The sequence below is a fragment of the Perca flavescens genome, chromosome 3 (genome assembly GCF_004354835.1).
Source record: "Perca flavescens isolate YP-PL-M2 chromosome 3, PFLA_1.0, whole genome shotgun sequence".
Taxonomy (NCBI): Eukaryota; Metazoa; Chordata; class Actinopteri; order Perciformes; family Percidae; genus Perca; species Perca flavescens.
Genome location: NC_041333.1, coordinates 41,505,273 through 41,521,407, shown reverse-complemented (window position 1 = coordinate 41,521,407; position 16,135 = coordinate 41,505,273). Strand labels below are relative to the sequence as shown.

The 16,135-nt window shown below is 41.6% G+C and overlaps 2 protein-coding genes across 2 annotated transcripts; both read right to left on the bottom strand.

The window, feature by feature from the left end:
- Window positions 1-5,903: 5,903 nt before the first annotated feature.
- LOC114553040 (olfactory receptor 52K1-like) lies at window positions 5,904-6,848 on the bottom strand. Its single transcript, XM_028574135.1, has one exon. The coding sequence runs from the start codon at window positions 6,846-6,848 to the stop codon at window positions 5,904-5,906; it is 945 nt and encodes a 314-aa protein (XP_028429936.1).
- Window positions 6,849-11,899: 5,051 nt separating this feature from the next.
- LOC114553039 (olfactory receptor 52K1-like) lies at window positions 11,900-12,933 on the bottom strand. The gene is made up of 2 exons (XM_028574134.1): window positions 12,750-12,933; window positions 11,900-12,633 (listed from the first exon to the last, which is right to left on the bottom strand). Exons 1-2 carry the CDS (start codon window positions 12,931-12,933, stop codon window positions 11,900-11,902), a joined length of 918 nt encoding a protein of 305 aa, XP_028429935.1.
- Window positions 12,934-16,135: the final 3,202 nt, after the last annotated feature.

Below are 16,135 nucleotides of genomic sequence, written 5' to 3'. Positions count from 1 at the left end.
CACTTTAGCATTTTTAAGATGCTCATGAAACACCTCATCTAACTGTGCCCAAAAGTTGACCAGTCCAAGAAAAATACCAGGGTTGGTGGAGCCCACAGTTTCATCTTTGCCTCGCAAAGCTAACTCAAACACTCCGCAAAACTTCACACACTGGATTAGCCGGTTGAGGATTGTTGTGGCGACGGACAGCTAGCCTGTATCCCTCATCCAGTTGAGTGGCAATGTTCACTCTCCCCAAAGCAGACAATCTCAAACAGCTATCCATGTGGGTCTTTGACAGAGAAAAATCCAAGCCAACCAAAATGCATCATCACAAACCACGCAAGAACGTTCAGTCCTCTTATTGATCAGATGTGTCTGGGGGGGGGCGAGAACAAAAACGTAAAAACAGGAAGAAGGTCCTGTGTTCTGACGTCTCCATGGTCAAACCAGCTCATTTCATTTACATCATTTTTCAGACACAGTTTTTACGTCTGCTCTGCTCAACGAGACTTCACTCTGCTCTGACGGCGTCTGTCTCCAACTTTAGCGCCGGCTTGTTTGACCACGGAGATGCGAGAGACGGTAAGCGTGACCGCCGTCTACTTCTGTGGGAGAAACATTGAAGCTGCTACAGTTTGCTGCTCTGTAGCATCACAGATTGCAAAGCACACCTGACTACAAGAGACATTAGCTCAGACTTGTGGAGTACACATAGTTAGGGCCAGTGGTGTAGTCTAATGTATTGTAGTGGGTATACTGTACCAATTTTATTTTTTCCTGGCTCATAATGGGCCTTTGGGTGGGAGGGGCAAATCAAAGTATGGCGTCTCGGTGTCCTCCCCCAGGGTTATTTTGAGAGTCAAAGACTTTATTTCCTGCCTTCTGATACCCGTTTATGCACCAATTTATGGTGGGAATACCTTTATTTATCCCATGAGAAGGAAAACAGATGACATTCAAATATATCAAAATATAATGGAATATAAAGCAGTAAGGGGGCTTTCACATCAGGGACCTCAGCCTGGATCACAAAAGTTGACCCCAAATTAACGAGGACAAAATAAAGTAGGCTATTTATATTTTTCTTTAATGTGCGGTGAAAGGAGGATACCGGCGTTAGTGTAGGCGGAGCATTTGGACTTGGTTGCTATGCACACACTACGCACCGGGCTCAGGGAGGAGTGGGTCGATGAAAGATGAGAAAAGTCTCTCTGCATGTTCTCCTGTGTTACTTTAGTTTGCTGTCACGTTACTCAACCCCGTATTTGTGAATACAAACAGGGATGTAGTGGAGGCTAAACGCACGTAAACGCCATTTACGCACCTCCCAAAATTCGGAAATAGCGTTTATCCACCTCTAAATAGAGTTCATCCACCTCTAAATTGAGTTCATCCACCTCTAAATTGCCTATAGTTCCTAAGCCATTTTAAATTAAGCTTAAATATTATTATTATGTTGTTTTAGTTTCATATTGTTCATTATTAGTTTCATAGGTTGTTAAACCTAAGACAAAGTCTTTCATATTGCGCTGCATTACTGTCTGTGTTGACCAATCTGTAAATAAGGATATCCGGCAAGTGTTTAAGCACCGTCAAGACAGCAGCCCTCCTCCTGATGCCAGCAAACGGCTGGCATCAGGAGGTTCTGTCACAAAACTATGTTGTTGCGTATCATTGCATATTTTTAAGTGGGTATATGGAAATCCTTGGGAATTTGCATTCACACATGCCCAAACAAACTCCATCGAGGGATAAAAATATGGATATCCGGCAAGTGTTTAAGCACCGTCAAGACAGCAGCCCTCATCCTGATACCAGCAAACGGCCTCGGATACAAGCCCAAAGTGGGTGAGCTCGGAAAACAGTACTAAACTTCATGTTTTTGAGGTACATTTGGTTCACGTAGATTCATGCCACTGACTCAACAAGTCACCTCTACCTTTTCCCATTAGCCCATGTTACAAGTAACAGGTTTTGCAAAAGCGTCTGTAAATGTCGGCAGCCATTACGCTTGTGGAAAGTACAGTGCTACTTAAATTGTCTTTCTTCTGTTAATTACAGAAACTGAGTTATATTTAAATTAAAATTTGTGGCAAAAAAAATTCTCTGATGTCAGCTTGTTAAATGTGAATATGTTGTAGTGTCTTCTCTCTGTGACTGAATATCTTTGAGTTGTGGACAAAACGAGGCATTTTAGGGACGTCATCCTGGACTTTTGGGAAACACTGATCCATATTTTCCACATTTATCTGACATATAGACCAAACAACTAATCGATTAATTGAGAAAATAACAGATTTATCAACTATGAAAATAATCCCAAATCCCTAAACCCATAATCATTACGTATTATGCATTGGAAGCCCTGGATACTGTATGAGCCTCCCTATATATCTCTCAAAATATTTTTGTTCTCTCTGTTTTGTCATTTAGTAAACTTTATAGATTTCAACCATATTATTCCTTCTTGAGTCTCTTTAACAAGAACTTAGATTAATGTATGAATTGAATAGTGATTGTGTGACCTATGAGGGAACAACCAGTGATACCCTTGGTAGTACCGTCAAATGATAGCCTCTAGCGATGTCATCAGGATACACATACACCGGTAGGCAGTGGCCCACCTTACCGGGTGACCACGTCGTGGTCCACCTGGTCACAGAAGTTATAGTTTACTCACCTCTTTTTTTACCACTACACCTCTGAATACAAATATCTGTATAAGGGAAAGTTCTGTCACAAAACTATGTTGTTGCGTATCATTGCATATTTTTAAGTGGGTATATGGAAATCCTTGGGAATTTGCATTCACACATGCCCAAACAAACTCCATCGAGGGATTAAAACCAACTCCAGGCCAATAAACACAACTAAATGAGGCAGGTGTGAAAGCCCCCTAAAAATGAGGTGCTTTCTATGGGGACGCACACTACAGTTCTCTTTATAAGATAGGAAAAATTAAAGCTTGGGCTTCAGTCTATTCCTTTTTTGGGGTTGCCGATTGTCTTTGTTATATTGTGTGGAATGGATTGGTGTAAACATGTATAATAATGTTTTTGTCAATTGCACATTCACACAAATTGTCATGCTTTGTTCATTACAATACAAACCGAAATACACCATTCTTTCATTCATTCATTCACAAAAATTTAAACCGCAATAATGGAGCCTCCTGTCACTCTCAAAAGGTATTTTAAAACTATTTAAGGACCTGAACTATAACTAAATCTAAGTTATTTATCAACTGGACCGTGGATTGGGAGACTTGTTCTTGGTTGTGGTATGCAGTGAATTAATAACTAAGACCACTGTTGTGAATAAAACACTTTAAAACCTCCTTAGAAAACCAAGTTTGGTTATATAAAAGCTGTTTAAAAGAAGCCAAATATTAAAAGCAGGTTAAAAGAACCACTGGACAGGACAGACAGTGGGAGAATAAAACTTTAAATAAAAGGTCACCTCCACACCTGCCCTGGTCTCTCTCCTTTAGACATAACAAAATAAATAATTAAAATTAATAAACATTATATATACAAATATGAAAATAAATGCCCTGGCATCACAATATAAAAGTATCCCAATTTTATTTAAAAAGTCTAAAATACTATCTGAATTACTTGCCCTTGAGGTTAAAAAGTACACGTACCATTAATAATTAGTAATAAGTGCTGAGGTTTAAAAGTGCCATACAATAAATAACCATAAATAATTTAAAATACATTATATAATAAAACCACACTGTTAGTCATGCATAAAACCAATGGCATGTGTATTATCATGTTAAAATATTGAGGCAAGTAATTCAATGTGTAATAATAAATGATAATTATAATAATAATAATAATAATAATACATATAATAAAATAGAGAAAGAAACAATAAAATTATTAAAATCTATATTAGGCAGAACAAATATTATAAAGGTCAACCAAGGCATTTTTAAAATATTTATAAAAAACGTAAAAGCATATTAGGTGGGACCCCCTCTGCAGGTGGAAATTAACTCCTGAAAAGGAAAGAATAATAAAATCTAAAAGCATGCTATAAAAGATATAAATAGGCAAATATAAAAACAAATACCAAGTTATTATTAAACATAAATATGGATTAAAGCAATAAGAAAAGTCATATCATATAAAAGAGAAAGGGTTAGGGTTAGTTTTGAGCTAAATCACAATGCCTGGGATGGGCACTGCGAGGGCCATGGGCACAAGGGGACCACTGGTGTGAATAAAACTCCTTAAAAACAAGTTGTTTTATATAAAAGCTGTTCAAAAGAAAGCCTTCGGGTTAGGGTTAAGTAATTAATAAGTAAATCATTATAAAATATTCAAATAAAGACTTAGGCTCTAAAAAAATACAATATCACAGTTTTGGTGCAACAGACAAAATATGTATCAAAATAAACATCTTTGTGAGGGATAATGTATAATTATTATGAATTAGAACCCTGACAGCCTGAGGCAGGACCCCGACTCTAAGCCTAAAATGCTGCTATCAGAGTATTTGGGTCTATGCACTGATCCGATACCACGTAACTTAGCCACGACAAGAATCTACTTTAAAGTAGTCTGTTTATGTTCTTTTTTGGCTATGACTGTCAAACTAGTTAATAAAAGAAAGTTCTATGGCATACATCTTTTGTATGTATTGTTAATTTTTTACAAAGAGTTTAACCTGAGCAGGCCATACAACGACGATAGCAATTTTATCATAAACATACAGTATATCAATAAATATCATAAAACACACAGTTTACAGCTTTTTTTGTAACGCAATGTTATTGGATTGTTACTTCTTATCGGCTATAGATTACATACGTTTAGGTAATCACACAGCAAAAGAAATCTTGGATCATTGTATGCTGAACAGTTTGCTAAGACCTTAAAAAAGTGTGATTTTAAAGCTATACAAACACAATTGACTTGACTTCACTGGGTTGGAACTCTGTGACAGAAAAAAAAGCAAATGAATATTAATTACACTGTGTAGAGAAAGTTTGATTCTTCACTGAGTCCCAGAACAAACACACCACTTCAGCAGAGAAAGAAAAGCCACTTGTTAGATTTCAGCATGAATTCAACTTGTTCTCAGTTCAGGTTCCCTTGTGTTGGGAGTTTTCCAAGGATGTCTCTATCTAGAAGAGTGCAACATACAAACATTGATCAATATATATAACAATAACATTATTTTAGAACTCGGCAAACAACACAACGTGAAATAATCTCCCATCACTGTCTTGCTGGTTTGAAGAAAATCAGATTTCAGGACTCAAACATGAAGGAAAAAAAAGCAGATTTTGACTTACTCTTTGTGTTCATCAGTAAATGTGTCTCGTATGCAGGGTGATGATTTCACCTGCTGACTCTCCTTCTACCTACTACTCAGCACTTTAATACCCTCCGTCTGACGCTGCCATTGGCTGCACAGACAAAGTTCAACAGCTCATCATCTTGCAGCCAATTGACTGAGTGTTAAAATAAAAAATAAAAAAAACTGCGTGACCTTAATTTTAAGCAGCCACCTCCACAATAGAGGCTTTACAAATTGCCCACTGATTCCACGTCCCTAGCCACCCCGGGCATGTCAGAAACATTCTTCTAAAGGTGGGAGTTAAAGTTATGCAGTTTTGCGAGTTGTAGAGTTAGGGTGCCACCTTATAAACTTAGTGAAAAGCTTCCTATGACAAATTCATAAATGTTCATGTCTTGTAAATGGGCACATGCTGTTATTTCTACTCTATAACATGTATCATTCATTGCCCTCTGTAGCGCTATTATTTTCATGCAGTTTTGTTGAATATAAATATTTTTTTATATTATATTTGACTCATTTTATTTTTGCCATTAACGTCTGATCTTAATTTCATCATGAAAATAGGCTTCTAAATGGTAAAGTCATGTTACATTTTTAAATGTTTCTTAAGAATGAGTCCCAGTTGAGACAAGACGACAGCGCTTCAGTGTGTCCACGATGTTCTGTCGGATCTTGGCGGTTCTGATGCCGTAGATGATCGGGTTGAAACAGCTCGGGAACAGCACGTACATGGTGCTGAAGAAAACTCGACTTTCAGCAGGGAGACCGTTTTTGATCCGATACGACAGGAAAGCAACAAGTGCGATGGTCAGGCTGACGATGATGACCACGATGTGGGTGACGCACGTTTGGAGTGCTTTGACCCCGGACCCACCGGACTTGGGCACAGAGCTGAATATGATGATGTAGGAGGCAGTGATAATGATGAAGTCAACTACAGGGATGAGGAACACTACTAGCAACCCAACCAGGTTGTTGATGGCGGTGCTTCCACAGGCCAGCTCCACTAAGGCCATGTGCTCACAGAAACAGTGGTTCATCACGTTTCTGCAGAAAGACAACTTTCCTGCCAGGCTCACTAACAGCGAGTCCATGAACACGTTTCTGAGTACTAGCGGGATGATGAACTTGAGGAATCTCGTTAACGCCATGCGTTCATGGTAGTAGAGTGGCGTGCAGATGGCAAAGTAGCGGTCCAGCGCCATCCATACCAGCAACGTCGACTGATAAGCTCCTAAAGAGTGAATGAAAAACATTTGAACCAGGCAGCCAATCAGAGAGATTCCCCTCCAGTCAAACAGGAAGCTCAGCAGCATGTGGGGGACGAAGAACAGCGGGAGACTCAGGTCCACACATGCCATGCCGGCGATGAGGATGTACATCGGCGAGTGGAGGCTTCTCTGTGAAATGACGACGTACAGCAGCAAGGAGTTGGCCGACAGCGACACAACAAACATTATGGAATAAGGGACGAAGAGGACGGGCCTCAGCGCTCCCAGTTCACTGAAGCCATCGAGGATGAAATGTTTGTGAGAAGAGACGTTCTGCATCCTTCTTTCTTCTTAAAACCACCTTCAGGGTTTGACTTTCAGCCTGAAAACAGAGACAAACATTTGGACAGTTAATTCACTTCTCCACAAGTGTATTCCTGTGTGTGTGGCACTGTGTTTTCACACCTAACGTTAGTTTTCTCTGGTCTGAATCAGTTGATGAGTTCTTAAACTTGGATCGCTTTCCCCCCTTTGGTTCAGTTTCATTTCACACGGAGAAAAATCCAAGCCAACCAAAATGCATCATCACAAACCACGCAGTTCAGTCCTCTTATGATCAGATGTGTCTGGGGGGAACAACAACGTAAAAACAGGAAGAAGGTCCTGTGTTCTGACGTCTCCATGGTCAAACCAGCTCATTTCATTACTGCATTACTGTCTGTGTTGACCAATCTCTTGCGGTGTTTGGTGATTTAAGCCTCCAACATTGATTTCCAGGCAGCTATGCCTTCAAGTCATCGTTGGGGGCTAATACCACCATCGAGCATCTCCAGCATATCCAGCAGGAAGCAGCAGACTGCATCCAGATTCGTCAGTCACTAGCCAAGTCTATGGTCACTAGCCCAAACTAGCCTACATGTCTCATGTAATGATGAATGAATTGTAAATATGGATATCCGGCAAGTGTTTAAGCACCGTCAAGACAGCAGCCCTCATCCTGATACCAGCAAACGGCCTCGGATACAAGCCCAAAGTGGGTGAGCTCGGAAAACAGTACTAAACTTCATGTTTTTGAGGTACATTTGGTTCACGTAGATTCATGCCACTGACTCAACAAGTCACCTCTACCTTTTCCCATTAGCCCATGTTACAAGTAACAGGTTTTGCAAAAGCGTCTGTAAATGTCGGCAGCCATTACGCTTGTGGAAAGTACAGTGCTACTTAAATTGTCTTTCTTCTGTTAATTACAGAAACTGAGTTATATTTAAATTAAAATTTGTGGCACCAGATTGATCCTTCTGTCATCAATCTGCACCTGCTACATTAGCAATTGTTAAAAACTGTAATCCACAACTATTTTGATAATCAATTATTCTGTTTGAGTCATTTTTAAGACAAAAGTAAAAAATTCTCTGATGTCAGCTTGTTAAATGTGAATATGTTGTAGTGTCTTCTCTCTGTGACTGAATATCTTTGAGTTGTGGACAAAACGAGGCATTTTAGGGACGTCATCCTGGACTTTTGGGAAACACTGATCCATATTTTCCACATTTTTCTGACATATAGACCAAACAACTAATCGATTAATTGAGAAAATAACAGATTTATCAACTATGAAAATAATCCCAAATCCCTAAACCCATAATCATTACGTATTATGCATTGGAAGCCCTGGATACTGTATGAGCCTCCCTCTATATCTCTCTCAAATATTTTTGTTCTCTCTGTTTTGTCATTTAGTAAACTTTATAGATTTCAACCATATTATTCCTTCTTGAGTCTCTTTAACAAGAACTTAGATTAATGTATGAATTGAATAGTGATTGTGTGACCTATCAGGGAACAACCAGTGATACCCTTGGTAGTACCAACAAATGATAGCCTCTAGCGATGTCATCAGGATACACATACACCGGTAGGCAGTGGCCCACCTTACCGGGTGACCACGTCGTGGTCCACCTGGTCACAGAAGTTATAGTTTACCCACCTCTTTTTTACCACTACACCTCTGAATACAAATATCTGTATAAGGGAAAGTTCTGTCACAAAACTATGTTGTTGCGTATCATTGCACCTTTTTAAGTGGGTATATGGAAATCCTGGAGATTTCTTAGTGGGTATACTGCGTATACCTGCGTATCACGTAGACTACACCACTTCGAGGTCGGATCAAGTTTTCACCACAAACAAACCACTTCAGAGTTGGTTTGAAAGCGTGAAGGTGGTCTTGGTATGCTTCTTCGGTCAGCTTTTGGTGTGCATTTGAGTGTGATTGCTGCATTCACACATGCCCAAACAAACTCCATCGAGGGATTAAAACCAACTCCAGGCCAATAAACACAACTAAATGAGGCAGGTGTGAAAGCCCCCTAAAAATGAGGTGCTTTCTATGCACACTACAGTTCTCTTTATAAGATAGGAAAAAGTAAAGCTTGGGCTTCAGTCTATTCCTTTTTTGGGGTTGCTGATTGTCTTTGTTATATTGTGTGGAATGGATTGGTGTAAACATGTATAATAATGTTTTTGTCAATTGCATGTTCACACAAATTGTCATGCTTTGTTCATTACAATACAAACCGAAATACACCATTCTTTCAGTCATTCATTCACAAAAATTTAAACCGCAATAATGGAGCCTCCTGTCACTCTCAAAAGGTATTTTAAAACTATTTAAGGACCTGAACTATAACTAAATCTAAGTTATTTATCAACTGGACCGTGGATTGGGAGACTTGTTCTTGGTTGTGGTATGCAGTGAATTAATAACTAAGACCACTGTTGTGAATAAAACACTTTAAAACCTCCTTAGAAAACCAAGTTTGGTTATATAAAAGCTGTTTAAAAGAAGCCAAATATTAAAAGCAGGTTAAAAGAACCACTGGACAGGACAGACAGTGGGAGAATAAAACTTTAAATAAAAGGTCACCTCCACACCTGCCCTGGTCTCTCTCCTTTAGACATAACAAAATAAATAATTAAAATTAATAAACATTATATATACAAATATGAAAATAAATGCCCTGGCATCACAATATAATAGTATCCCAATTTTATTTAAAAAGTCTAAAATACTATCTGAATTACTTGCCCTTGAGGTTAAAAAGTACACGTATCATTAATAATTAGTAATAAGTGCTGAGGTTTAAAAGTGCCATACAATAAATAACCATAAATAATTTAAAATACATTATATAATAAAACCACACTGTTAGTCATGCATAAAACCAATGGCATGTGTGTTATCATGTTAAAATATTGAGGCAAGTAATTCAATGTGTAATAATAAATGATAATTATAATAATAATAATAATAATAATAATACATATTAGAAAATAGAGAAAGAAACAATAAAATCATTAAAATCTATATTAGGCAGAACAAATATTATAAAGGACAACCAAGGCATTTTTAAAATATTTATAAAAAATGTAAAAGCATATTAGGTGGGACCCCCTCTGCAGGTGGAAATTAACTCCTGAAAAGGAAAGAATAATAAAATCTAAAAGCATGCTATCAAAGATATGAATAGGCAAATATAAAAACAAATACAAAGTTATTATTAAACATAAATATGGATTAAAGCAATAAGAAAAGTCATATCATATAAAAGAGAAAGGGTTAGGGTTAGTTTTGAGCTAAAACGCAATGCCTGGAATGAACACTGCGAGGGCCATGGGCACAAGGGGACCACTGGTGTGAATAAAACTCCTTAAAAACAAGTTGTTTTATATAAAAGCTGTTCAAAAGAAAGCCTTCGGGTTAGGGTTAAGTAAATAATAAGTAAATCATTATAAAATATTCAAATAAAGACTTAGGCTCTAAAAAAATACAATATCACAGTTTTGGTGCAACAGACACATAAAATATGTATCAAAATAAACATCTTTGTGAGGGATAATGTATAATTATTATGAATTAGAACACTGACAGCCTGAGGCAGGACCCCGACTCTAAGCCTAAAATGCTGCTATCAGAGTATTTGGGTCTATGCACTGATCCGATACCACGTAACTTAGCCACAACAAGAATCTACTTTAAAGTAGTCTGTTTATGTTCTTTTTTTGGCTATGACTGTCAAACTAGTTAATAAAAGAAAGTTCTATGGCATACATCTTTTGTATGTATTGTTAATTTTTTACAAAGAGTTTAACCTGAACCAGGCCATATAACGACGATAGCAATTTGATCATAAACATACAGTAAATCAATAAATATTATAAAACACACAGTTAACAGCTTTTTTTGTAACACAATGTTATTGGATTGTTACTTCTTATCGGCTATAGATTACATACGTTTAGGTAATCACACAGCAAAAGAAATCTCGGATCATTTTATGCTGAACAGTTTGCTAAGACCTTAAAAAAGTGTGATTTTAAAGCTATACAAACACAATTGACTTGACTTCACTGGGTTGGAATTCTGTGACAGAAAAAAGCAAATGAATATTAATTACACTGTGTAGAGGAAGTTTGATTCTTCACTGAGTCCCAGAACAAACACACCACTTCAGCAGAGAAAGAAAAGCCACTTGTTAGATTTCAGCATGAATTCAACTTGTTCTCAGTTCAGGTTCCCTTGTGTTGGGAGTTTTCCAAGGATGTCTCTATCTAGAAGAGTGCAACATACAAACATTGATCAATATATATAACAATAACATTATTTTAGAACTCGGCAAACAACACAACGTGAAATAATCTCCCATCACTGTCTTGCTGGTTTGAAGAAAATCAGATTTCAGGACTCAAACATGAAGGAAAAAAAAGCAGATTTTGACTTACTCTTTGTGTTCATCAGTAAATGTGTCTCGTATGCAGGGTGATGATTTCACCTGCTGACTCTCCTTCTACCTACTACTCAGCACTTTAATACCCTCCGTCTGACGCTGCCATTGGCTGCACAGACAAAGTTCAACAGCTCATCATCTTGCAGCCAATTGACTGAGTGTAAAAAAAATAAAAAAACAAAAACTGCGTGACCTTAATTTTAAGCAGCCACCTCCACAATAGAGGCTTTACAAATTGCCCACTGATTCCACGTCCCTAGCCACCCCGGGCATGTCAGAAACATTCTTCTAAAGGTGAGAGTTAAAGTTATGCAGTTTTGCGAGTTGTAGAGTTAGGGTGCCACCTTATAAACTTAGTGAAAAGCTTCCTATGACAAATTCATAAAAGTTCATGTCTTGTAAATGGGCACATGCTGTTATTTCTACTCTATAACATGTATCATTCATTGCCCTCTGTAGCGCTATTATTTTCATGCAGTTTTGTTGAATATAAATATTTTGTTATATTATATTTGACTCATTTTATTTTTGCCATTAACATCTGATTTTTTTTTCACATTTTGACTTTTCTTCATCATGAAAATAGGCTTCCAAATGGTAAAATCACTTTACACTTTTGTTCTGTCGGATCTTGGCGGTTCTGATGCCGTAGGTGATCGGGTTGAAACAGTTTGGGAACAGCACATACATGGTGCTGAAGAAAACTCGACTTTCAGCAGGGAGACCATTTCTGATCCGATACGACAGGAAAGCAACAAGTGCGATGGTCAGGCTGACGATGATGACCACGATGTGGGTGACGCACGTTTGGAGTGCTTTGACCCCGGACCCACCGGACTTGGGCACAGAGCTGAATATGATGATGTAGGAGGCAGTGATAATGATGAAGTCAACTAAAGGGATGAGGACCACTGTCATCAACCCAACCAGGTTGTTGATGGCGGTGCTTCCACAGGCCAGCTCCACTAAGGCCATGTGCTCACAGAAACAGTGGTTCATCACGTTTCTGCAGAATGACAACTTTCCTGCCAGGCTCACTAACAGCGAGTCCATGAACACGTTTCTGAGTACTAGCGGAATGATGAACTTGAGGAATCTCGTTAACGCCATGCGTTCATGGTAGTAGAGTGGCGTGCAGATGGCAAAGTAGCGGTCCAGCGCCATCCATACCAGCAACGTCGACTGAAAAGCTCCTATAGAGTGAATGAAAAACATCTGAACCAGGCAGCCAATCAGAGCCTCTGTCAGTGCCTTCTGGAGATAGTTGAAGGCTTGCTGGCAATGTGGCATCCAGGTGAATCCCCTGCCCTTCTGCAGCAGGTGGTACAGGGGGGCGGCTGTGCAGGAAAAACCTCGCACAAACTTCCTGTAATATGAGGCCAGGCCAAGGAAGCTCTACAGTTGTCGTTGGTCAGTGGGTGTGGGCCAGTCTCTCACTGCATGCACTCTCTACCAGTGTGCTGATGCCTTCTCCCCCCCAGCCTGTGACCCATAAACTCCACTTCCTTCCTCATGAAGCGGCACTTTTGTGGGTGTAATTTCAGGCCCGCCACAGACACTCTCTGCAACACCAGCCTCAGAGTCTCCGACGCTGTTTGGAAGGAGCTCCCGTGGGCCAGGATGTCATCCAAAGACATCTCTGACGGAGAATGCCAGCCAGCACACGGTCCAAGAGTCTTTCAAAGGTGGCTGGGGCGTTGCACAGGCCAAAACTGAGGACCCGGACTGCCACTACTGCCTGTCCATTCAGAAGGCAGTCTTTGGTCTCGCTTCAGGGATGAATGGCACCTGGCAGTATCTGCTTCGGCAGGTCGAGTGAAGAGAACCAGGAGGAGCCAGACACCAAGTCTTGTGACTCATCGACCCTGGGTAATGGATATGCTTCCTTTCGGTCTTTTGTAGTCCATGCAGAATCTCATCTTGGGGCTCCTCTTTTTCGAAACCATCACCACTCCCGAGGCCCATGGGCTGTCTGACGGTTCGATAATGATTGATGGGCTGTGCATCCCCAGTGTCTTTTTCAGGCCCACTTCATTGTCTGATAGTGCAAATATATATGTAAAGTCAGATAACACCTCCCACAGCTCCTTGCTGCCATTGCTCCAGTTGGTCACAATTCTGTCTCCATATCTCTCTCGCTGCTGTCAAACTGTCCGTCCCCTACACCGTAGTTGACTGGGCTGGGGGAGGTGAACTGGAGTGTGTGTACTGCGGATTGGGGAGTGGTTGCTCTCTTCTGGGGTTTTTGTGTCATGGCAGTGTGTCTCCACAGCTGTCCCGACCAGGGGGTGTGGCTTTGAGGACCGTGTGGGTGGTATCATTCTGACAGTGGGGCCCCCGGGGAAGGTCAATGTGTTCTCCCCTAGGTCCAGCAGGCAGCGCGCAGACCTTAAAAAGTCCAGCCCCAGTATACAAGGGTCCTGCACCTGCACCACCCACACTGTAAAGTCCACTGGCCCACCTCCCACATTCAACGTCACCCTCCCCCTACCAAGCATAGGGGCCAGCTCACTAGTCACTGTCCTCAGCTGCACTGTAGTCTGCTCCAACTGCATTTCCTCTGGAACCACATCTGGCTACATCAGTGTCGCTGTGGACCCCATGTCCACAAGGGCGGTCCATGAGGCCCCACATCTGGTGACGGGAACGTGGCAGAAATTCCCAGCGTCCAACCCACCACCATCGTGGATTCTGTGTTCTCGTCTGCTTCAGGGGGGAGTGGAGCCCCTCTCCCCCGCCTGTGCTGTTTGGCTCCTCCTTCTCTCGATGATGCAGCATGGGGCATAATGCCAGGGCTCCGTACTGTCCCATCTTTACGGGCCCTGGTCCGTTTCCCTGGTCATTGGAATGCTTGGGGCACTGTCTGAGGAGATGGCCAGGCTGTCCGCATCCCCAGCAGACCAGGGGGCATTGGCGAGGGCGTGTGGCACTTTGTGGTGAATGTCATTTCAGCTGCCCATGCAGGCTGTGTCAGTGCATGCAGCGGCTCTCACTGTAGCACCACTCTCTCCAGGGCCGCTTTCCATGGTCCCACCCTCCACAATCTCCCTTTCCAGAGCCAGCTCCAAAGTCTCTTGTATGGAACGGGGATGGGCGAGCTGGGTCTGAATCCGCAGCCCCTTGGGGGTTATGGCTTGAATGAACTGGTCCCTGGCAAGCTCAGTCTGTACTGCAGGGGGCGTGTGGGCATAAGCCCTCCGGGCTAGAGTTTCAATGTCATTAGCTAAGACATGGAGGGGCTCCCCAGGCTGCCTGTGTCTGTTGGACAGTACAGAGCGCAGGAGGCCGGGCTGTCTACAGTGTCCAAAACGTCTCTGTAGGGCTCCAACAAGAATCTTATAATCATTTCTCTCTTCTGGGCTGAGCAGTAACAGGCACGCTAGTGCATCATCTGTAAGGCATAAGGCTAACTGTAGTGCTTTATCATTCTCTGACCAGCCCGCAGCTTGTGATAGCAGTTCAAATTGGGCATGAAATGCCTGTCAGTCTGCCTTACCGGAGTACTTTGGTGTTTTACATGTGGCCCGTAAGCATGAGCACCGCCATTTTGCCATACATGCTGCGCGTTATCTCTGCTGTAATGCTGTGGTGGAGCCGATGTGCCAGTGAGGAAGCCTTCCTCACGTCCTCCGCTCTGTTGGGGGTCAGTGGAGCCCATTCCCGCGTCGTTGGCCATGCTCCTCACCGTCAGTTTCAAGTGGACTTTCGTCTCTGCAGCGCGCTCAAACTCTGCCGCCAGATCCTCCGAACGGGCATAACTGTAGCTCACCTCTTCCTCCTTAACTTTCGGCCATGCTCCTCTCTCGTGCGGCATGTCCATGGACAGTACAAACAGCTGCTCTGCTCGGTAGGCCCGCTAGCCGGCTAGGCTAACACTGGAGAAGAAACCAGTTTGTCACTTTAAAGGTCCCATGACATGGTGCTCTTTGGATGCTTTTATATAGACTTTAGTGATCCCCTAATACTGTATCTGAAGTCTCTTTTATATAGACCTTAGTGGTCCCCTAATACTGTATCTGAAGTCTCTTTTATATAGACCTTAGTGGTCCCCTAATACTGTATCTGAAGTCTCTTTTATATAGACCTTAGTGGTCCCCTAATACTGTATCTAAAGTCTCTTTCCCGAAAATCATCCTTGGTGCAGAATGATAGCTACTAGAGCCAGTCCCACAATGAGCTTTCCTTAGGATGTGCCATTTCTGTGTCTGTAGCTTTAAATGCTATTGAGGAGGAGAGAGGGGGGGCAAGTGGAGGGTGGGGGTGTGGCCTTTACCGACTGCCACCTTGCTCGTTTGAAAGCAATGATGTCTCTCTCTTTCTCATGGGCGGGCCAAATTCTCTGGGCGGGCAAAGCAGAGAAAGGGGAGGTAACCTTGCTCCTTGTGACCTCATATGGAGCAAGGTTCCAGATCGGCCCATCTGAGCTTTCATTTTCTCAAAGGCAGAGCAGGATACCCAGGGCTTGGTTTACACCTATCACACTTTATAGCCACTGGCTGGCTATATATGCATATTAATGTTAAAAAAACCTCATAAAGTGATATTTTCATGCCATGGGACCTTTAAACTTCTGACAACTGTGTAACACTCATCCCAGTGCTGCAGCGTTGAATAAGGAGGCGATGACTGGCTTGCAACTTCGGTGCATTTATTTAGGGAACACAGCTTAACTCAGGTCCCTGTTGTCCGTGACCACACCGTCCATTCAGTCGCCAACAACAGAACAGAACCCCCGCTCTTCCTCAACCACCCCATCACAAAAACTCGGGACAATCCCCCCCACCACAATAGGTCTCAATATGACCACATTGACCTGTGCTGGTAACATTTGCATAACTG